Source organism: Chionomys nivalis, chromosome 4, assembly GCF_950005125.1.
Source record: "Chionomys nivalis chromosome 4, mChiNiv1.1, whole genome shotgun sequence".
NCBI lineage: Eukaryota > Metazoa > Chordata > Mammalia > Rodentia > Cricetidae > Chionomys > Chionomys nivalis.
The window spans coordinates 81,263,927-81,287,798 of NC_080089.1; the positions used below are offsets into that span (position 1 = coordinate 81,263,927).

At 40.6% G+C, this 23,872-nt stretch overlaps 1 protein-coding gene across 1 annotated transcript; it reads left to right on the forward strand.

Moving 5' to 3' along the window:
- Positions 1 to 907: 907 nt before the first annotated feature.
- Irak1bp1 (interleukin 1 receptor associated kinase 1 binding protein 1) lies at positions 908 to 22,455 on the forward strand. Its single transcript, XM_057766689.1, has 4 exons — positions 908 to 1,435; positions 9,104 to 9,169; positions 18,093 to 18,223; positions 18,322 to 22,455. Exons 1-4 carry the CDS (start codon positions 1,124 to 1,126, stop codon positions 18,590 to 18,592), a joined length of 780 nt encoding a protein of 259 aa, XP_057622672.1. The 5' UTR covers positions 908 to 1,123; the 3' UTR covers positions 18,593 to 22,455.
- Positions 22,456 to 23,872: the final 1,417 nt, after the last annotated feature.

The following is a 23,872-nucleotide window of genomic DNA, read 5'->3' on the forward strand; positions in this document are numbered from 1 at the left end:
TCTGGTGATAGAATTCTAATAATAAACAATCAGCTGTCTTCACAAAGACCACAGCTGGATGATTAAGAAAATGCCCGGTGTGGTGGTTTTGAATTCCTGCACTCCAAAGGTAGAAAGGGAGAAGGGGGGGGGGGGAGGGTTAAAAGAGAAAAAAGGAAAAAGGAGAGGTACAGGGACAGAAAGAAAAGGGACAGGGAGAGGGAGAGACGGTGGAGTAGGGAAAATTACTATAATGAGAGGCCTTGAGACAGAAAGTTCAGCTTTTCATTAAAAGGCTCAAGAAATGGGTAGAAACCTTGTTCGAGGTCAGTCTGGTAAATACGGTAGGTTCCAAGCCAGTCAGGTTTACATACTAAGGCTCTGTCTCCAAAAAGGGAGAGAAGTTCAAGGCATGCCTGTCCTTACCCATGCGAATGTCCACGCTCAAGCCCAGCATGTCTCCAAGGATTTTAGAATTCTGAGATTTGACAACCATTCCAAGGACGGTTGCTAAGACTGGGAGCAGCGAGAACGGCATAGAGCTCGCGTTAGGAAATATTCCTAACACATATGGCAGCGGTCTATAGACAACGAACCTCTAGTAAACAAACAGCAGTTGAACAAAGTTTTGGAAAACCTGACTCGAAGGACCACATACTGTCCAAACTCTCACTGGCAAAACATGGTTCATCTCAGGAGAAAATCCACACGAATCGCATCAAAACAGGTACTTGGGGGAAAAGACAACGGGAGCCCAACAAACTAAGGGACCGACCTACACCATAACACCCAGGAAGACAGGGCTGCGGGGGGGGGGGGGCAAACACTCCGGAAATGGAGGCCCCGTCCCCTTGATGACTTGGGGGGGGGGGGTGACACGGTCACGTGGAAGGGCCGCGCTCACTGGCAGGGAGGCTCCTGCAGGCCACGAGTTAACTCTTTCCGACCTGCACCGAGGGAATCAGCCTACTCCGAGCGGGCGAGCCGTGGCCACTCCGCAGCTGACCCCCGCACGCCGCAGCTCCGCCAGTTCCATCCCGGCATCCTCTGCGCCGCAGCCGCCGCCGCCAAGCCCCGGGCGGGAGCCGGGCGTCACTCCCCGCCTGCAGCCGGGCATTGCTATGGCAACGCAGCCGCCCCAGCTATGGCGCTGCAGCCCGCCCCTCCGTCGCGGGTGTTCATGGAACTGGTTCCCTGGGCTAACCTGGGCCGGGAAAACAACCCGATCCCGGCCTTGGAGGCGCAGCCCGTCGGCAGCCGTCCCCACGCCGCCAAGGCCCACCCCGGAGCCCGCGAGGTCCACGTGAGCGGCGCGGCCGAGGTGTCCGCCAGCCCCGACCGGGCGCAGGTGGCTGTGCGGGTGAGCAGCACCAAGGAGGTTGCAGCCGAGGCCAAGAAGAGTGTGTGCCGCCGCCTGGACTACATCACGCAGAGCCTTCAGCAGCAGGGTCTTCAGGTGAGCCTCCGCGGATGGGGTGCGAGGCGGGTGACTCTGGGGCCTTGGCGATGCTTTGTTACCCCGGTATTCATTCCAGGGCGCAATGGATGCTTGACCCTGCCTTCTCGAATCTAAATGAAAGCAGTTGTTGGCCGCAGTGAACTCGAAATCCCCGAATGCAGATTGGGTAGGTTCTTATCTGGTCGTATTTGCTACAGTGATCTTGGTTTTTGTGCTTGGAGGGATGAAATGTTTTCTTGAAAAGTTACACTTAATGCTTGCCTAACTGGAAGGTTGGACCGTAACCCACTTGGAGAGTTGTTTTTATTCTGCATGTTGAAATTGGCAGGCGAGGAGCTTGAATGCTTCCTCCCAATCAAAGGTTTGTGTGGAGTGGATCTTCAGTGTAATTGCAGATTTAGCATCCGTTTTGGGTTTATGATGTTCACCTACCCCAAACTGCCTAAATTTTTTAATTTTAACTTCTTTTAAAGTCAATATATGTAAGTATCGGTGAAATGATTCTACTTACTAAATATGTCCGTGAAACAAATCACTAAATCGATAATACCTTAAAGTCCCTAAAGGAATGGGGCAAAAGGAGGAGGAGGAGGAGGAGGAGGAGGAGGAGGAGGAGGAGGAGGAGGAGGAGGAGGAGGAGGAGGAGAGAAAAAAAGGAAATAGCGTTACTCCACACAGCAAATCTGTTAGGCATGTTTTAATATCCCCGTCTTCCAGTAGAGAAATAAAACAATGCTCTGAACTTTAAAGAACAGTATTTGAAATTCTGTTCCTGAAACCACAATCGGTTGCTTTCAACTTTGTCACACTTCAGATAATTATGATGAAAGAAACTTAGAAGCACGGACACTGAGCTGTCTCAAGGTTATTATTTATTTATTTATTTTCGTTCTTTTTTAATTAAAATTTCCACCTGCTCCCCGTTTCCCATTTCCCTCCCCCTCCTCCCACATATTGCCCCCTCCCCCCACTCCCCCCCATCTCCACTCCTCTTCTCCTCCCCCCACTCCATTCCCCCTCCCTCTTGATACTGAAGAGCAGTCCAAATTCCCTGCCCTGCGGGAAGACCAAGGTCCTTCCACTTCTATCTAGGTCCAGGAAGGTGAGCATCCAAACAGGCTAAGCTCCCACAAAGCCAGTTTATGTATTAGGATCGAAACCTAGTGCCAATGTCCTTGGCTTCTCATCAGCCTTCATTGTCCGCCATGTTCAGAGAGTCCAGTTTCAACCTATGCTTATTCAGTCCCAGTCCAGCTGGCCTTGGTGGGCTCCCAATAGATCAGTTCCACTGTCACAGTGGGTGGGTGCACCCCTCGTGGTCCTGACTTCCTTGCACATGTTCACCCTCCTTCTGCTCCTCATTTGGACCTTAAGAGCTCAGACCGTTGCTCCAAATTGGGTCTCTGTCTCTATCTCGATCCATGGCCAGATGAAGGTTCTAAGGCGATATGCAAGATATTCATCAGTATAGGATAGGGTCATTTCAGGTTCCCTCTCCTCAGTTGCCCAAGGTACCAGCTGGGGACATCTCCCTGGACACCTGCGAGCCCTTCTAGAGTCAAGTCTCTTGCCAACCATAAGATGGCTCCCTTAGTTGGGATATATACTTCACTGCTCTCGTATCCACCCTTCCTATATCCCAACCATCCCATTCCCCCAAGTTCCTCCCATCCTCCACAGAACCCCAGTTGGTACCCTGGTTCTGGGGTACTCCGACTTGTTCAAAGTAAACATAATCTTGCTTCTGTACTAGAAATGTCATATCTTTGAAAAAACCACAGGTCTTTATTTTTAAAAGAAAATGTACTTGTATTTTATTTAAAACCAGAATAATTGAAATGACCTGGGCAAAAAAATCAATCAAACAAACAAAAAACCCTAAGTTATTTTACATTTTAGAAAAATTTAAATGTAAATTGTAAATAATGTGAATAAAATGGGTATAAAATGTAAAAGCAAGACTCTCCTAAGCAACCTGCTGCAGTCCTGTTTGAATAATGTAGTTTGTATTTTATGCCATTGACATAGAACATAATCTGAACCCATGTTTCTAACTCCTAATATGTAAAAATAAATGTGGTAATTGCATTCAAAGTTGTTGTTCAAGGCAAGGTGCTGGGACTGCGATCTCCCAGACTGCTGCATGACAGTGGAGGAAAGACAGCTCCCTCAACAGGTGCTCTCAGGACAAATTATGGTCTCCACAAGATCCTTACAGCATTATACATTTTAAACTTTGAAATACTGACTCGTAAATATACACTCCCCTGATTCAAGGGCCCCTCGCAATCTAAACACCGCTTGAGGGCTGGAACCTGATCCTCTCATCCTTATTTCCTGGCCTCTCTCCCCTCTTAGTTTAGATGACTTCCACTTTGTTTTTAAAGAATGAGACCAAAATCACACTCTTGGCATTCCTTTCTCTACACTAATCCCAGTTATACAATACTCCACTTTTCCTCCAAAGAGTGTGTCTGTCAACCTGTTATTGAGGTACTCGGCCTTTGAGTAATGCTGATTGGCATAATGCATGCAGTGAAAAGTGCTTTTCAGTGAGTCAAGGAAAGGATGACGCAATGCATAAGTTACTAGAGCAACTATTTGTAGATCATGGATTTATGAATTTGTCTGAAGACACAGCAGTTTTAGCATTGTTTTATTGGGAAAATGTTGTAAAATTCCAAATAGTGTTTACTTAACCGAGGAGCATTTATTAGGTATTCCCTAACCCTGCTGTGATTTACGTGGCACTTAACCTAACATGGTCTTACTTCAGGGACTGCTAGAAAGCAATGTCACCACCTCAGTAGCCCCTAAACAATAGAAATTTAGTCTTTGTAGCCCTGGGGGAGTCAGGAAGGCTAAGATACCAAGAGCTTTGATTTTGTCTGGTGAAGATTCAGTTCATGGAACATAGATGACGCCCTCTCCCTGTGTCCTCACACAATAGAAGGGACAAGGCAGCTCACTGGGGCCTCTTCTTAATAAGGACACTAATTCCATCCATGAGGCTTCACCCTTATCATCTAATCTCAAAGACCATTTTAGTGATTAGGTCTTAATATATGAATAAGGCATCCAAGCAGTACAGATTAGAGTGAATTTCTATTTTATATACCAATTTAGACTATAAACTCCAGGATTTGCCTACTCATAATTGTATTATTTTCAATAACTATACATGTCTCAGGCAAGTTGGTAGGCAACAAGAAGAGAGATAATGGTGTGTGTGGGGGGGAGGGCAAAATATTTAGAGACATTTGTTTATCTTTTTTTCTCCAAATCTGGTTTATCAACAGTTTCCAAAGGACCAATCATGCAAGTACATTACTTTTTTCTTCCAGTAGAAGCTATAAAAAGCAACTATATCTGTTTCTTTTTTTAAAATTATACATTAATTTTATTCTGTGTTTTCCCCCTTTTATTAAATATAGACTCTTACACAATACAATCTGAATACAGTTTCCCCTCCCAGTTGCTCCCTACTTCCACTCCCATCCGGATCCACTCCCTTTCTGTCTCTCATTAGGAAAGAAGAGGCTTCTAAGAGATAACACCAAACATAACAAAGTAAAGTATAATAAGATAAAACAAAAAACATCACATCAAAGGTGGACAAGACAAGTCAACAGAAAAGTAAAAGAACCCCAAGAGAAGGCACAAGAATCAGAGACCCATCCATTTAGACATCCGGGGTCCCATAGAAATACTAAGCTAAAAGCTCTAGTGTATATGCGGGGAACCTCTGTAGGCCCTGTGATTGCTGCTTTGGTCTTCAAGTTCTTAGGAACTATGCTCAGTTATTTTAGAAGGCCTTTGTTCTCCTGATGTCCTCCAACCCCTTTTTCTCCCCCACTACTCCTGCCTCCTCCTTTTCCCTAGGGTTCCCTGAGCTCTGAGGGGAAGGATTTGATGGAGACAGAGCTCTCTGCTGCTGGAATTCCATGATCAGAATAGAATGATTCATGCTGCCATGAAAGTACGTGTATAGTACATTGAAGAGATAACATTGGTTTTGCCTTAAGAATTCTAGAAAGACTTCATAAAGGGAGTGACATTCTGTCAAAATTGTTAAGCACTGGCCAAAGGGAAATCATTCCAGTTGCACATCAGAATGCAGCGGGCATATATGTCAACAGCACTCTGCGTGGTTCAGTATGGCGGGAACACAGAAGACACTGGGCACCTTAGGTCAGAATTAAGAGATGAGACTAAAGGAGAGAACTGGAGGCTGAACATAGAAATGTGTGGCTGCACAGCTTTGCTTTTCTTACAGTGCTACTGTGCCTGTCAGGAGCGGCTTGAAAGAGGAAAAATTTATTTTGGTTCACAATTTCAGAGTGTCTCACCATGGTGGCAGGCAAGGCATGGTGGCAGGAGCAGCTCAGTCTGTGGTTGCAGGAAGGACAGGATGGGACCAGAAGCAGGGCCAAGATATAATTCTGTATGTGTGCGTACATCTTCCTCTATCACCCTCCACCGTATTCCCACTTCTATTGGCCTTCTTTGCCAGCCAGGCTCCTGAAGCCTCCACAGCCTTGAGAGCACCACAAGCTTGGAAACCAGTGCTTAGAATACAAGCCTAAGAAGGTAGTTTAGATTCTGACATGAGTGGCCTACTGGACTGTCTCAATATTCTTTATAATCAAGGCAGCTACTTACTGTTGATAGACCTTATACAAATGCTGTCTCACGCAATAGTCTTACTCTATCAAGTTCTTCTGTAAAGAAGAGAATTCTCAGGACCAGAGTGCTTGCCCATGACTGAGAGATGACTTGAGTTTAGATACCAACTAAGACCTTTGAGCCGTGCTTTTAACCATTACTGTATGTTGCCACTTTATTCTCTTGGCAGTAGATGATGGAGGTGTCAGGTAGGGGGTATAGCGGGTGATATTCATCATCTTTTATATGCTTGCTGACCCAACACGTCTGCCATCATATGTGAATTAATTGCCTGTGTGTAAAAGCTTCCAGGCTCTGAAACTTCCTGCAAAAGGGGTCATGCATTAATACCAGGAAATTAAATTTTCCTGCCCCCACCCTGAATAGTCTGCGAGTAAAGGTCTCAAGGCACTGAATTGGGTGGCAGGAGTGAACAGGAGGGGCCCAGCTTGTTCACCTGTTGAGTAGGATAATTGAAATAGTTTCTGACCCCAGCCCTCCGTAACTCCAGTTCCAGGAGATCTGATGACCTCTTCTGAACTCCGTGGGCACCAAGCACACACATTGTGCACAGACAGAGATGTGAGCAAAACACTCGTACACATAAATAAATCTAGAATAAAGCCTGAATGGACAACTTAAACTTCTGTTTGTGGAAAGAGAAATGCAATAGACAAATTAACTTCTATTTTAATATCTGCCTGTTTGTGGTAAGCAAATGTGGTAATCCAAAATGGTTACGCTCTCTCAAGGTTTACTTCAATCACACAGTTGCTGCTCAGGAGAATAACTGACTTGAGGATTACATACTGCCCATTGCTTTGAAATAGTTCAAGTCATTGAATTTTTTGATTCTTAAGGAATTTGACGCAGATCTAGAGTAAACCATTGGGTCTGTATGGTACTCCTATATTGTCCACACTGTTTCAATTATTAGATCTTAGTGTGAGACCATGTTCCCCCTCGTTACTGTTCTACTGGAAATATTTCCTGCCTGTAGGGAACAGGGCATGTTAAATGGGAACATGGAGATACAGTCTGTAATTCTAATGTTAGAAACCTCTATAGAACAAGTAGAGCTTCCCTTTATATTTGCTATTAAGCATATATATTTCAGGATAATTGCTGATTTTACAATATTGTATCATAGTATTTATTAAAAATTTTTCTGTACATCTGTATAGTTTTTACTTTTTTAGTTTATTTTTATATGGCTTTTTATGACTATTGAGATGATTACCCTACTTTTTTATATGACTTAAATAGCTTCTCCTGTATTGATCATTTTGTTTTGAAAGTCTGCCTTTTATTTGTATGTAGAAACAAAATTATAACTTAATAAAGAAAGCCTCGTAAAATATGCTGGTATGGTAGATTTATCAGCCTTAGCACTATTGACATTTTGAGGTAGATAATTCCCTTTTGTTGGGTTAACCTGTATGGTGTAGGATGTTTAACAGTATTCTTGACCTCTAACTTACATACAGTGTAGCCAAAAATGTAGTCTTTTCAGTGCATATCGGTAAGTACAAAGCCAGACCAAAAGAACAGATGTTTCATCATTCCATTCATACACAAACCTGTGGAGGCAACTAAGTGGTTAACTGTAAGGGGGGTTGCACAGGAGAGCCTTAATGTGAAGGACAGCTCTCACTGTGCTGGAGTGCTTGCTACATCACCAACATCTGTCAAAACTGTTGAAAACTGGGGGAGGTATCAAACAGGCTGTCAGACATTACTTCCAGGACAGAATTCAGAGTACGATAAATGAACCCAATTCTTTTGTAAACAACGAACACCGCTGTATTAAAGGGGGTGTGGAAAGGCATGTCAGAGTGTAGAGCTAAGCCACTAATTAGCCATAGAGGCCAGACAGTAGTGACACACACCAGGACTCACGAGACAGAGGGACTAATCTCTGTGAGTTCAGGGTCACCCTGGGGTACATGAGCTTGAATCTGTTCAAAGGAGAAACAGCTCACACAAAGATAATCTCAGCACTTGAGGTCACACGCCTTTAATGGAACATAACAAACTCATATACTCCTATTAGCACAGGAGCGCTCTGGCTAGGTGGAGAGAGGAATATGAGGCAGGAGGAGACAGGGGCTTAGAGGCAGTCTGAGGTTCCGTAGAGACAACACTCAGTCTGAGGACTTGTAGAGACAGGATACCCATTTCAGTCTGAGGATTCAGTAAAAGTAAGAACTAGTGACTGGCCGCTCTTCCTCTCTGATCTTCAACATTAACCCTTATATCTGACTCTGGGTTCTATTGTTAGGATTCATGCTACACATGTCAGATAATACTCATTCACTCAGGACTTGCTTCCCAGAAGGAATGACTGTTCAGCTTCCTTACATATCTGTGGGAAGATTCAGGGACAATCTGGTCATATATTTATTGGTTGTGAGGTCTTTCTTTATCCTTCCTTCCTTCCTTCCTTCCTTCCTTCCTTCCTTCCTTCCTTCCTTCCTTCCTTCCTTCCTTCCTTCCTTCGGATCATAGTTTGAGAAGCACATTGTGTCAAGGGAGGCATAGTGGAATTCTCTGCTGTAATATTATAGGTTCTGCAACTGTCTTTTGTCGTTACTCTCTAAGTACTTTACATACAACTTGTTTTTAAATCATCATAGCAGCCATATGGTCTATTGACCTGATTTTATACATGTGGAAGCAAAGGCTCAAGAGAATCTTAGTAACTTAGCCAAAGGTACATATGGTAGGTACTTTGTCAAGTTAGTTCATACTTTCTGTACAAGTGAAATAAGTCACTAAAACCTGAAGTGAAAACGGGTCATTTTTTTTTTTAACAGTATTTGTAGGTTCTGATTGATTTTATGGCAGTTTTAAGGAAGTTTGGAACATCAAGGCAGGCAGTTCATTTTATGTACTGTGTGTCTTCCTATTTCAAACTCAGGCTTCTTAATTGTCAGGCAGAAACAACTGAATTTAGTAGCCAAAGGTTTGGTAACATTACTCTGGTACTTTCTGTTTCAGGCAGAAAATGTAACTGTGACAAAGGATATTAGAAGAGTAGAAAATGCTTATCATATGGAAGCTGAGGTATGTAATGACTGAAAGTCCTTGACTCTGGCGGCAACTGCAATCGAGTTTTATTCTTAAACTGAAATTTACCAGAGAAAGGATTCTTATGGTGATGATAAAAGATGGTTTTTCTTAAAAATGGTTCTGATAATATATATCTGGTGATGCTTTCAAATACATTTAGTGAGATCTACCTTAAAGGAAATGGCATACAATGAAATAAACACAGCAACAGGGAAATAGCAGCTAAGTACCACAGACTTTTCGTAATTTTATCAGCTGGTGAGCAGGAATCATTACAGGAAAGAAATTTTCCTTAGATTAGAAACTGTGTGAAAAAGCTATAATTTCATGGCCACTGAGATATATGTTTCTTAAATTCTGAATCATGCGGTCTCTGTCCACATTAAGAAGGAGCACAGTGTTTTCAGAGTGCTCAGTCCTGGATAACTGAGATCCCAACATGGCTGCGCGTCTCCCTCTGAGGGCTGGGGCGAGCGGGGTTTTAGGTCAGTGTGTCTAGTAATGTAAGACTGCTGTTTGTGACTTTTGTGTTATTAGATAGATGCTTAATTCAGCTCCCCACCTTGCTATTGTAAACAAAGATGGTTGAGTTTACAGTGGAATTTTGTCTACCAGTGAGAGAATCTCTCTCTCTAGAGGTGGAGAACACCTCCGGAAGTCACCTGGTGGCCCCCTGTAGTTAGTGTGTTAGTGCATCCTGGTATTAATATTAAGGTTAGATTAATATTAAGGCTCCTGCTTCTCAGAGATGAAGCATAAGGTCAGAGTAGCAGGACAGAATGGACATTGGAAAGGTGACTCAGTTAGCCTTTTGACTGGTCTATCTAAAATTTAACTGTCTCAAGGAAATTTATAATTATTCTTGTGTACTTAGGCATCATTTGGCATAGATTATTTTGACAGAATGAAGAGTGGTCAGGCAAGATTCTGAATTGTAGAGGTTTAATGTTAGTAGACTAGTGGGTCCCTCTAAGGGTTTTACCTGTTAGGACTTCAGGCTGTAATGAATGTGGGAGAATCCTAGTTAGGAAGGTATTTTTTTGTTTCTGTTTGTTTTTAGGCAGTGTCTCAATATGTAGCTTGCACTAGCCTCAAATTTATGTTTTTCCTGCGTCAGCTTCCTGAGTGCTGGGATTACAGTCTGGCACCATCACTTCCAGGTGTGCTTAGTTTATTATTATAAAGTATCACCAAGAGCACAGGGAAGAGATAGTTCCAGAATTGAACAAGGGATGGGAGACTGCAGAGTTCTAAGATTAAAGTTACAGGTTCAGCAAGAGTTCTTGTGTAACATGAGGGCCCACTTGTTGGGGTTTCTTTTCCGCCCGGTATCCCACAGCAGGCAAGTTCCAAAGAAAATCACACAGATATCTTCATAAGTTATAAAACTGATTGGCCTATTAGCTCAGGCTACTTATTAGCTCTTGTAGCTTATATTAACCCATTGTTCTTATCTATGTTAGCCACATGGCTCGGCACCTTTCTCAGCCGGGTAGATTACATCCTGCTTCTTGGGTGGTCTGCCCAGGAGTGGGAGGAATGGGCTTCCTCCTTTCCAACACTCTCCTGTTCTCATCGCCGCACCTCTACTTCCTGTCTGATTGACCCGCCTATACTTCCTGCCTGGCCAATCAGTGTTTTATTAAAATAAATGATTGACAGAATACAGATAATTCTCCCGCATCACCTTGACTGTATGAGAACTGAGCCAAACTCTGTTCTTCCTTTTCAGTGTTGCGTATTCTGATTTCATAAGAAAGCATGTGATTATATTTCACTTTGAACTCCCTGGAATCCATACCTTACACTATACTGTACATCCCTGTACATGGTTGCTTTTAGATCATCACCAGTTCTCAGTGGAGACCATGATAACACACTTACAAGGTACAAAGTGCACTAACCTCTTCAAAAAGAAAGATGGCTGATTTTATGGCTATGAATGTAGCAAACTCCGAGAGCCAATAAATATCTAACATATTCTAGTCTTCTTATGGACTACTAGATATATGTAATATCTAACATATTCTAGTCTTCTTATGGACTACTAGATATACGTAATATGGTTAAATGGTAGTTAGACGTGTAAAACAAAAATAGCACAAAAACATGTGATATGATTTTAAAATTTATAGATGGCTTGAATGGATACTTATCAAAATGCACCCACAGATACTCAAAGGCAGTCATCATCTCTAATTTTCAGAGAAATAGAACTCAAAACCACAATGAATTATAGCATCACACCTGTTTGTGATTATTATCAAAGCAGCAAAACACAGTGTTAGGCCAGGAGGTGGAGAAGTTAGAACCTTGTGCATCGCCAATGGCAATGTAAAATGGTAAAGTTTGTGTAGAAAAAAAGACAGAATTTTCCCAGAATAATTGAACAAACACCATTCCACTTATGAGTGTATGTCCAAACGATTTTACACCATCTGCATCTGGAAGAAATACCTGTACCCTGGCCTCCACGTGCCTTCTCTTCAGAGACTATCCAGTGCTCGCTTGACACTGCAGACAGCACTGCAGCAAGTGTGTATTGGTTCTTCCTAAGTGCCCTGCAGTTGTCACAGTAACAGGACTACTCTCTTCTTTCACAAGAAATCGATTTCTCCTTATTGTTCTGTGGAAAACAATGCAAAGGAAGAAACAGTGGATCAACATCTTTAAAGTACTGAAGAGAGCCGCGAGGGCTGGAGAGATGGCTTGGTGAGGAAATTGTTCCCTTTTTGGGTATAAAGACCAGAAATTGGAACCCTGGCCCCCACAGAAAAAACTGAGCATGGGTGGTTCACTTCTATAATCGCAGACTGGAAAGAGGAGACAGGAAAATTTGAGGACTGCTGATCAGCCGATGCAGCCAGTTGGTAAGCTTCAAGTGCAGTGGGCAACCTTGTCTCAAAACATAAGATGGAGAGAGAGGATGATACTCCAGGGTGGCCTCCAGCCTCCACAAGTGCATGAGCAGACCTGTGTACCAGCATACGTACAGCCTCCTCCCCATGTACACAAGTCTTTAATTTTAGCCCGAGGGACAGTAGGTAGGGAAGATTGCAGAGTTCAGTCCAGCCTGAACTACATAGCCAGAGCCCATCTCAAACATAAACCATTAAATACGAGGAAAAACTAACGGTAAACTACAGTCCTATATCAAATAAAAAGCCAGAAGTAAAAACCAATTAAAGGATTTTTTTATAAGCTGAAAGAATTCATTACCTATAGACCTGTTTTTCAAAAATGTTCAGTAGTATCATATGGGCAAAAGAATGATATCAAAAAGAAAAACCATTTGTCTACACAATAGCACAAAGAACATGGAAAATGGGAACTGTTTGCCTTAACAGATACTTCTCTAAAATAAGTCCTTTTTTAGAGTCTCACTTAAATTATAAGGATAATGAATAACATGCCGTACATAAAAGTTATAAATAGTAGTAATAATGTATAGGGAAAGAAAAATATAAAAGTATACTATTTAGGTTCATATGTTCATAATATACCTCTTATAAGTAGATTGTGATAAGCTAGACATGTAATGTATGTTATTAATACTAAAATAGCACAACTAATAAGCAACGAGGAATATAAAATAGAATAATAAAAACATATTCAGAAACAGGAATTAAGAAACCGAAGAACAGACAAATACTAAATAATAAGGTTATGGGCTTATCGGTAATCACAGAAAATATAAATCCTCTAAGTACCTTCAGGAGAAGAAAATATTTTGTCTGTATGTGGAACATGAGGTCTGTAAGCTCAGGCAGTGTCAGGTGGATCTCTGTGGGTTGCAGGCCAGCCACGGCTGCATAGTAAGATCCTGTCTTTAAAAAAGAATTTTTAGATTGCATAAAAACATAAACTCCCTATATGCTGTCTGAGGGAAGCATACTCTAAATATGAAGCTGTATTGGTTACAAATAATGAGATGCAGAAAAATACACCATTCAGCTGTGAACCAAAAGAAAGGTGGAGTAGCTATAATAATTACAGAAAGAGATTGCAGAGCAAAGCATGTTACCACACAAAGAACAAAATCATTCTTAATGATAAGGAGATAATGTAATCAAGAGGATATACAATGCTTAATCCACTTCTAATACTACACAAAGCTTCGGGATACTTAGTGTAAAGATGATAGAACTACCATGGCTTTAGTAGAAAAGAGGTTTACAGGCTGTGGTCCAGCCAGTCTCCAGTGGAAAAGCCAACAGTCTGCTAGTTGTGCAGTCATGAAGCTGGATGGCTCTGTTGGTCTTCAGTCTTGGTTAGAATCCAGAGAAAGAGGTTCTAATGCTGCTGAGGGAATGGACTCAGCAGTGAGGGCGAGGGCGATCAGGCACAGAGCAAAAGCTTCTTCCATCCTGTCCAGCTGCTTGGCTTTGGGTTGACTGTAGATGCAGTCAAGTTGATAGCCAAGATTAGCCTTCACAAGAAGAAATCAGTAAAAATAGAAGATATTTGACTATACTGTCAGTCAGCTTGAGCTGACTACATTTATTGACTACTTACTCCCAAAACAAGGCACCCATGCTTTCCTCTGGAGCATTTTCCAAGACAGTTTATTTTGGGCCAGTAACCATAAACACAGTTGAAACATGCACAGTGTGTTCTCTAGCCATAGCGGAATTATGTTAGAAACCAGGAACAAAGTTCTCAAGGAGACCCTGCAAATATTTGGAATGCAAGTACCGTGCTTTTCAGTAACACGTGTATTGAAGAAGAAATTAAACAGGAAATTAAAAAGTGTATAAGTAAGTTTAAGAAAGACATCATTCCAGCTGTAGACCTTTCCAGAAACTGGAAAAATTGTAGTACTCCCCAGCCCATTCTTTGGAGTCAGAAGATAACAAAACTTGGTATTCTTAGCTATAAGGTGAATATTGGAAAGAAAACTATACACCAGTATCAACCAGATACGTTAAATTATAAACAGTTTTAGCAAACCCAGTTGAGTTATATGTATACATATAGTATTAGTTAGTTTTAATTGTCAACTTGATATAATCTGGAATCGCATGAGATTCTCAAGGAGAAATTGTCTGATCAGGTGGCCTGTGGTGTGTCTGTGTGGGATTGTGTGAGTGCCACCAGTCTCTGGGTTCTGGGCTGTACATTCATTCCCTCTCTGCTCTTGAATGGATGTCACTGGCTGCCTCATCACCTGCTTTGATTTTCCCTCAGTGATGGGTTGTGAAATAAGCCCTTTCCCTCTTCAGGTTGCTTTGGTCAGGGTTTTATTATAGCAACAGGATAGAAACCAGGCCTCAGATATAGGAGGCAATTCATAACAGCCAAGTATGAGTTATTTCAAGCATAAAAGGTTGGTTTAACATCTGAAAAATTTTGATCATTCTAAGTCATATATATTAAGAAACCAAAAGAGAAAAATGACAGGTTCATTTTGGTAGATGCAGAATGGCATTTAATAAAACCTATCATTAATATTTAATAAATTCTTAAAAACATTCTTAATAAAAATTCTCTGCAACCCCAGTATATTGGCACATCCTTTTAATCGCAGCACTAGGGAGACAGAGGCAGACAGATCTCAGTGCATTTCAGACCAGTCTGGTCTTCATATTGAGACCCTGACTCACTGTCAAAATTAATTAATTTAATAAGGGGTATCTATTTTAAAAAGCTGTGGGTAACATTATACCTTTATGGTGAAATATCGAATACTTTGTACTTAAGATCAGGTACCATACAAAGATGATGGCTACTCTTATGGCTTCATTTTTAACATTTTATTAGTGTAGTTTGGGGAGGGGCCAGACAAGGATAAAAATATCCAAACTGAGAAGGAAGAAATAAAACACTCTTTATTCAGGAACAATAATACCATCTAATATTACCATACTAGAAAATGTTATGGAAAAAATTATTAGAAGTGATAAATATAAATTTTAAATATCAAGGGATATAGCTTATAAAGTATGCTAAAGAGTATAAAAACATTTCTAAGAGAAAGTCTCAAGTGGAGAGATTTATCTTGTTTGTGATTTGGAAGGACCAACATTACTGACACTTATTCTTCCTAAAACAAGTTATACATAGATTTATTCCAAACCTATTCCAAATCCTAGTTAGCTTTTAAAGATAGAAATTGGCAAACTGTCAAAAATACATTCAGAAATGCAAAAAATATCCAACCATTTTGAAAAAGCATCTTTAGTTATAATAGCCTCAGACTGGAAACAAGTATTTCAGACAAACTATGGTGTTATCCACATAGCAGAACACTACTCAGAGTAAAACAGTTATTCAAGAGCATGCTGAAACTGCACATACAGCTTGCCAAGTTAAAGGAGTCTCCGAAGACAGCATATTCCTGGACAAGGCCAACCTGTCAATCAGGGGCATGTTGGTTAACTGCCAAGGGCCTGGGAGTTGAGGAGCAATGGGTAATAAAATTAAGTGAGATTTGTGAAGTAGTGGGGCAGATTTATTTAGAAGAGGGGGGAGAGTTCATGGCCCAGGGGAAGACTAGCAGCTCACCCTCTAAGGAACGCGATAGCCCAGGAGCCAGCTCCACAGCATGCTGGGGAGTCTTCAGTCTGACTGGAACAAGTCTGGGATCTCCATCGTTCCCAAAGGGGCAGCGAGAAGCCCATCAGCAGGCAGATTGTGACTGTCTGGGGAAGACACGTCACCCTGAGTACTTCCTCGGCATCCACAGCCAGTAGGAGGTGGGATTCTGAAACTTCTCCGAGGTGCTGAGCACTTAGGTTCCCCATGTGGAAAGGTTGTGTAAGAAAGAGGGCAGAACTTACTGCTGGACACATTACTCTGGCATGTTTGCACCCACGTGTGGTGAGGGATGGGGCCATCCTGGACAAGTACACCCCACTCTGTGGCACCCTGCCTGCGTACCTGTGTGCTGGGGATGTTGCCTGCCTTTGTCCACAGCTTCTTTGAGCAAATGGGCACAGTACTGTGAGGTGTATTACCCTGAGTGGTGTAGTTCTGTTCTCCTGTTACCAGCTGCTGCATCACGACAGCGCCAAGCCGTTTCACCCCAAACACTAGTCAGTGCCTTCTGCCTCAAGCTGCTGGGCAAAGGCACCTTAATGAGCTTCCTGCCAGAGCTTCCTCAAGCTCTTAGACATTCACCTCCTTCATCTGCCTCTTTCTCCAGCTGCTGTTGTGGCCCAGGGACTTTGCCCAGGGGTGATGGGACACATCCAACAGATTTTGCAGGAGGAGCCACTTGTTGGTTCCCGGCTGCTCAGTCCCAAAATAATCACACAGAAACTATATTATTTAGATCACTGCTTGGCCCATTAGTTCTAGCTTTATTGGCTAACTCTTACATATTAATTTAACCCATTTCTATTAATCTGTATATCTCTATGTGGCTGTGGCTTACCAGCTAAAGTCCAGCATCCATCTGCCTTCTTTCTCCCAGCATTCAGTTTAGTTTTCCCTGCCTACCTAAGTTCTGCCCTATCAACAGGCTAAGGCAGTTTCTTTATTCACCAGTGGTATTCACAGCATATAAAGGGGATTCCCACATCAAACAGAAACTGGAACCTTGTCATCATCGGGTGATGGCACAGGATGGAACCAGGATGTTGGGGTCTTGCCAGGTTCTCGGTCCTCCAGAGCCTGAGGGGCCTCCTTTCCTCTTCTGTGGCTATACCTCCTGGGCTTCCTGCTTTTTGTCTTTTGCAGAAATGGAAACTGGGTCATAATCTCCTCCACAAATGGCCTGGCCAGACCAGGCTAGGTCAGCACACCACACTGAGGCATCTCATACTCAAATTTAACCAGTGCAGTCAGGGTGGGTGAGCAGACATGGTCAGCTGGAGGCCATTCCCATGTGACTACTGGGGACACCTGGCCCCCTCATGTACCATCCATTCAAGGATGGATGTGCCTACAGGCCAGGGAAGCTTTGGGTTTGCACTTCCCCATCTTCCAGGATTTGAGTGACTACCTTACTTCCTCACTGTCCGTTTTATGCATGCCTCAAGTGTACTGAGAAAGGACTCTCCAGCAATAATGTTTTATAGCCACTTTGTCCATCTCAGGATGGTGTGAGGTGGGGAATGTTGCCCATGCCTCAGCACTACACATATACCAAATTTATAGATTTGTATATTGAGGTTTTAATTTAGATTGCTCATGGCCTCTTCTGGCTTCCACAGATGTAACACAGCACACACATGGTATACAGCCACACATGTAGACAAAATTACCACACATTAAAAAAAAGTCAATCTTAGAAAAGAGACTACAGTTTTCAAGTCTTGCTGAGATGAGGCCCTACTCCATTTATTTAAAGGTGGATACATAGGGAAATAGTTAAACCACTGTACTTAGTTAGACCACTGGAAGGGGTCACACACATACTGGTATCAGTAAAGGTAGACATACTCATTAACAATCAGAAATCTAACTGAATAAATTAGACTAAGAAGTGAGAATGGTATCAGGGTTGGAAATTAGCCAAATAATTAAGCTGAAAGGGAGAGCCCTCCAATTTCAGAAAAAGTAAAAATGAATTTTAAATAAAATGTTTTAAAATATTTTTAAATATACAGGCTAATATTAGATCATTTTAAATTTCATAAGCACAAGTCTTTAGTAAGAAAATAACATAGCTATAAGCATTAAATGGTTTTTTTCTTAGCTAGTATATTTGTTATTATAAAAGAACTGTATAATCTGGCTTTACTCCTTCCTATCTGTTTTTTATTTATTTGAGACAGGATCTTGGCTGACCTGAAACTTCCTTTGTAGATCAGGCTGGTCTTGAACTCACAGAGATCTACTTGACTTTGTCTCCCAAGTGCTGAGATTAGAGACATGCACAACTATACCAGCTTGACTTTTTATACTCATATTTAGACAAAATTTTAAAACTACATGAAGCATGGAAATAACTTCAAGTATATTTCACTTACAGGTCTGCATTACATTTACTGAATTTGGAAAAATGCAAAATATTTGTAACTTTCTGGTTGAAAAGCTAGATAGCTCTGTTGTCATCAGCCCACCTGAGTTCTATCACACTTCTGGTTCCATTGAGAATCTTCGGTAAGTTAAGCACATCTTTAAAGTATTCATTCTAAATAAAACTATTGAGTGTGGCAGTTCTTTTAATGTCATATTAATCTTTACTTTCAATCCCTAAGGCGGCAAGCCTGTCTTGTTGCTGTTGAGAATGCATGGCGCAAAGCTCAAGAAGTCTGTGACCTTGTTGGCCAAACTCTGGGAAAACCTTTACTAATCAAAGAAGAAGAAACCAAAGAATGGGAAGGTCAAATTGATGATCATCAGATATCCAGACTGCCGGGTTCATTAACTGTACAGCAAAAAATCAAAAGTGCAACAATGCATGCAGCTTCAAAAGTGTTTATTACTTTTGAGGTAAAAGGGAAAGAGAAGAAAAAAAAGCATCTTTAAAATTCCAACTAAAACATACTGTATTTGTATATTTAAATGTGTTTTTATACATTTTATAGTGCTTATTTCTGTCCTGAACATACATATTGTATGGTATACTGATTCTCTATAAAAATCTGCCACTTTTTGAACATAATCCCACAGAATACTTATGTTCACTTTCTAGTTTCCAAACCATTCTGAGAAAAATTGTGAGAAATAAATGTATTAAAACACACTTTTGCATACTAACAATTTATATATTGAAAATAAAATAAACAAAAATCAGCTGATTTTGAAGTTTTACTTCCAGAAGCAGTTGTTATGTCTTGCTCTTATTTGTCCAGTTGTATAGAAATACAGAATCTAAGCTGCATATCAAGAAAAAAGTTGTTTATGTTGCATAAAAATGTTTTCAATTTCATCAGTCTATATCTTTGCTCTTTTTTTATACAATATATTGTGATTATATTCTCTACCCTCCCCCAACTCCTCCCAGATCCTACCCCCAACATCCACCCAACTTTATACTCTTTCTTTCTCTTAATAAGTCAAAACAAGCCAAAGCACACACATGCACGCACACACACACACACAGAATGGGTTTCAGTTTTATTGGTCAAATACTCCTGATCATGAGGCCTGTGGTGAGGTGCAGTTAATGTACCTAGTTCCAAATACTTCCTTGAAGAAAAGTGTTTTTGCTTTTTTCTCTCTCCCAGCAACTACCAATTGCAAATAGCTTCTAGGTTATGAGTGGGAATGACTTTATTTCTCTCTTTCTGGGATTTTGTCTGGCTTAGGCTTGTGCAGGTCTTGTGCATGCTGTCAGCAGTCTCTAAGTTCACATGTGCATCAGCCTTGTGTCTGGAAGAAGTTATTTCCTTGGAGTCAGCCATCATCTCTGTTTTTTACAACTTTTCTGCCTTTTCTTTTGAATAGACCCCTGAGCCTTGAAGAGAGTATGTTTGATGATGACGTCCATTTGACGCTGAGTGCTCCAAAAACTGTTCGTTGTCCAGTTGTGGATTTCTGTGTTGATGACAATCCACTGCAAGCAGCTTCTTTAATGAGGGTTGAGCAACGCTGTGATCTATGGGTATAGCAGTATGTCTTACAAGTTATTGCTCTGGTCCTTTAGTAGAATATTAGTAGTCTCTCCCTAGGGCCCAGGAACTATCTATTCCTAGGTTCTCATTAAGTGTCAGGTATGAGTCCCATGGGATACTTTTCTTTCATGTTCATTTCTATTTTATTCATAAAGCTAGAAATTGGGAACAGTTTAGATGTTTATCTACTGATGAATGGCTAGCAAAAATGTAGTAGATTTACACAATGGAATATTATTCAGCTGATAAGAAAAATAAAATTTTTAGGTAAATGCATAGTGCTAGAGACAATCATTTTAAACTGAAGGAACCCAGACCCAGAAAGATAGACATTATCTGCTTTATGTGTAGGTGTTAGGGTTTAAGCTTTAAATATATGTGCTTCAATCAGAATGACCACAAAGGTTAGGCACATATTAGAGAATAAGAAGAGGGAAACAATATAGCGTGGTAAAGGGAAAATGGAATTAAAACAAAAAAATGAAAAAAAAGAACAGTTATATGAAATGAGCAGAAGAGGAGGGTAATATGGGGAGGGACAACAAACACTAACTTTTGAAGTCATGTGAAACCTACTACTATAGAAGCTTCCTAAAATGTACATATTATAAAAGTAGTTAAAATAGGGTTTACCATATAGTGGAGGAGACAACACCTCGAGTAGATATCATATGCCACCAAATAAACTCCTCAATGACAGGAATAGGTTACATATTCTTTGAGATGTTGGCCAAAGGGGTCCCATAGACACACCCCAAATATCATAGGCTTTGCCAAGGCTCTTGGTTACTCTCTATAGCCTGATGGTGAGGCTCCATTGATGAAAACATCACTTACTTTGCAATTGAACATGGAGAAATTGAGCTGGTGCCCAACAAGAAGCTTTACCCCCGTGACTAAAGTACTACACCTATTACTGGAGGAAAAAAGTTACCATCAGTCTCACCAGCTATAAACCCTGAGAGCTACAATAGCAACCTGCCTGCAAGATGTGCCCACTGGTACAACAGCGACACAGATGTTATGGGAGTAACCAGTCACTTTTTAATGTTGGTAGACTCTTCTCAACCATGGAACGTTAGTGCACACACGTATTTATATGCCTGGCTGATTATATGATTCTATAAGTTAAAAGCATGAAATATCTGTAGATAATCCTTTAAGGTTATCAAGCACATTTTTTAAAAAATATTCATTTATTGTGTATACAATATTCTTTCTGCGTGTATGCCTGCAGGCCAGAAGAGGGCACCAGACCTCATTACAGGTGGTTGTGAGCCACCATGTGGTTGCTGGGAATTGAACTCAGGACCTTTGGAAGAGCAGGTAATGCTCTTAACCACTGAGCCATCTCTCCAGCCCATATCAAGCACATTTTAAAGATTATTTAGTAGTGTGTATAAATGCTACAGCCTGCATGTGGAGTTCAGTTTCACCTTCCACCCTGCTGGGGTAGTGCCTTCCTTGTTTCTGCTGTTAAGTTTGTACTTCAGACAAGCTGACCGAGAGTTTCCTGGCAGCCCTCCTGTGCCTACCTCCCATTTGCCGTAGGCATGCTATGGTTACAGAGGAAGACTAAAGGTATAAAGTTGTTTGTCAGCTAATGAAATTTAACTTCTGATTGCTGTGTGACAAGACTTTTCCTGGTGAGACACAACACATGCAACACAGGCAAACGAATGTTTTTCTAAGTATATTTGAAACCTACTCACTATTATAGCTATTATATAATAGAGAAGTCTATTAAGTAATGTTTATTTATAATAATCACTGATAAAATTAGGAGTCCACTTAGTCACAAGTACAAGTCTGTTGTAGTTGTAATTTAGCTTATTTTATGACTACTGATATAATAGTAGGAGCTGAATATAAATAAGAGCTGGAAAATAGTGTATAATTCAAGATATAGTCCCTGATAACTTCATGGAAATTACTGTGTCTTCCAGAATGTAGGTCAAAGAAATCCCATTTCAGTCAGACTTTTTTTTTTTTTGGCAAGAATTTGATACTGAGGATCCAGAAACATAAAAAAAAAAAAAAAATGAATTACATGGTCGAAATAGAATTAATACATTTACTACAATACAATTTTGATGAAAAGTGAATGGTTCTTTGTGCTGGGTAAAAACAGTTTACTCATAACTTAATGTAACCTGTTAGTTCAAACTATTCAGGTATGTTAAATGTGAGTTACTAATCTACACCTGACATTATTCTCTGGGACATCTAATAGACATCTATCAAGAAGAAGAAATGGAGATAGGTTAAATTAAGATGTAAGACCTAGCAAATCAGAAGCTCGAGCTAATGGACAAAGCAGTGATTTATATTTCTGTGTGATTATTTTGTGGCTAAGCAGTCAGGAAATAAACAAATGACCTTTGTCAACAAATTGGCGCCAATGTGGCCAACTAAAATCCACATAAAACCTGAGAGGGCTTGGAAAGGAATTCTAGACACTAAAAAACAAAGTTTGGCCACATTTCTTTTCTCAAATGGGCTTTGCTTGCTGGCAGCATGCTGTGGCTCCTTTAAGAGAGGTTTTCCTGATTCAGCAGTAGCAAAAAAACAAATGGCGGTGGCTTCCTGGGCCATGCCTCCAGCGCAAACTCTGACAATGTCTGGTTGTGGAGCATTTAAATGGGGTTTGTGCAGACTGCTACACCTTGCTTAATGGCAACATAGACCCGCTGTGTGCCTAAAATGGGGCAAGGTACATGGCTCTCAGAGGCAACAAACAGCTCCACCATGCTGGACTTGGTGGAGCAAGCAGGAAGGGCCATATATACCATATATATATATATATATATATATATATATATATATATATATATATATATATATATGCCACAGCTTAGGTTCTTAAGAAGCACTTAACATTTTAAGAAGTTGTCCTGGTCAAAAAATAATGACAATAAAGACAAATTCAGATGGAAAAGACCTCTAAATGGGTCACAATGTTGGATAAATGTAGTAGGCTTGGGATAGAGAAGAAAAAGAGTATAGAGAGTTATAAAAAGAAGTTTAAATGGCTTTTAAAAAACATAACAATGTCTTTAAAGAGACAGAGTATAGACAGTCATAGATTAAAAGGAGTAAAAAATAATAAGCCACATAAAGATGGAAAATACACAGAGAGTCTGGATTATGCATATTATTGTGTTTTCTTTGAATTTTTTGACTGTAAAGGAGCTAAATACAGAGAGACATTTTATTTTATGGGCTGCTAAGCTAAACCAGTGTATATATTTTAAAGGTATCTTGATTTCAGAATTTGGGTCTAAGGATATTGTGCTTTGGAAAAGAGGTTCTGCTTTTGTTTCCACAGAAGATGAAAACCTGTGGATTAATTCCAGACTAATGTATTTTGATGGACCAATACCTCCCGAAAGGTCACTGTGAATACCCCCAAAATATTTTCCCCAACAAAAAGCAGGAAGCAGTTTGAAGAGAACTACGCCCAAATTTCCAAATATTGTTTATAAATGTTTCTTTATATTTAAAGGGGGATATGTATACTTTGCATTGGTATGGATTTTGGTTTATTTATACAAATTTAAGGTCAATTTTATTATATGTATATTTCTTCTGTTGATTAGGTGTTTGTGTAGCTAATTTAAAAATGTATAATTAAGAATTATAGGTTAATAGATAATTATAATAGTCAAGCTTATAGTCATGTTAGTTAGATTTTCTAGATGCACAGAGATGTATTTCAGATGAATAGGCATTCTTAAAATCTTTCAAAGAATATGACATTTAAAATGTTTAAGAACTTAGGATTATTTATGACAATGAGACACATGTGCTCCTGGTAGCACCAAGCTACTTCAAGAGGATGATGGGCATCAAAGAGGCTCCTTATGAAGTTTGCTAGCCATCTGGGCAAGAAACTGCTCTTGCCTAGACTGCTCTAGGTATGTTGTGTGAACTGGACATGTAGGACCCACGAAGATATGACTACTAAAATTGCCTAAAGAAGGTGAGACAGTCCTTCAGGGTTCCTACTTCATAAAAGAGTCTGCAAAACATTCTGCAGGACACAGAAAAAATTGATGGACAAACTGCCTATATAAGTGGAACTGTCTTTGAAATTTCCTGCTTCATGGAAAAGTCTGCTGGATACTATGGTCCTGTAGGCTAAATATTGATGCCCCAGCAGTACAGAACTTTGGGTGACTACTGTCCAGGC

What these genes read in the sequence shown, in the direction of transcription:
- Irak1bp1 (XM_057766689.1), top strand. Translation starts at nt 1,124, where the DNA reads ATGGCGCTGCAGCCCGCCCCTCCGTCGCGGGTGTTCATGGAACTGGTT. An exon ending in TTCAGCAGCAGGGTCTTCAG is followed by an intron (nt 1,436 to 9,103) that starts GTGAGCCTCCGC and finishes TTTCTGTTTCAG; the next exon opens with GCAGAAAATGTAACTGTGAC. An exon ending in CTTATCATATGGAAGCTGAG is followed by an intron (nt 9,170 to 18,092) that starts GTATGTAATGAC and finishes TTTCACTTACAG; the next exon opens with GTCTGCATTACATTTACTGA.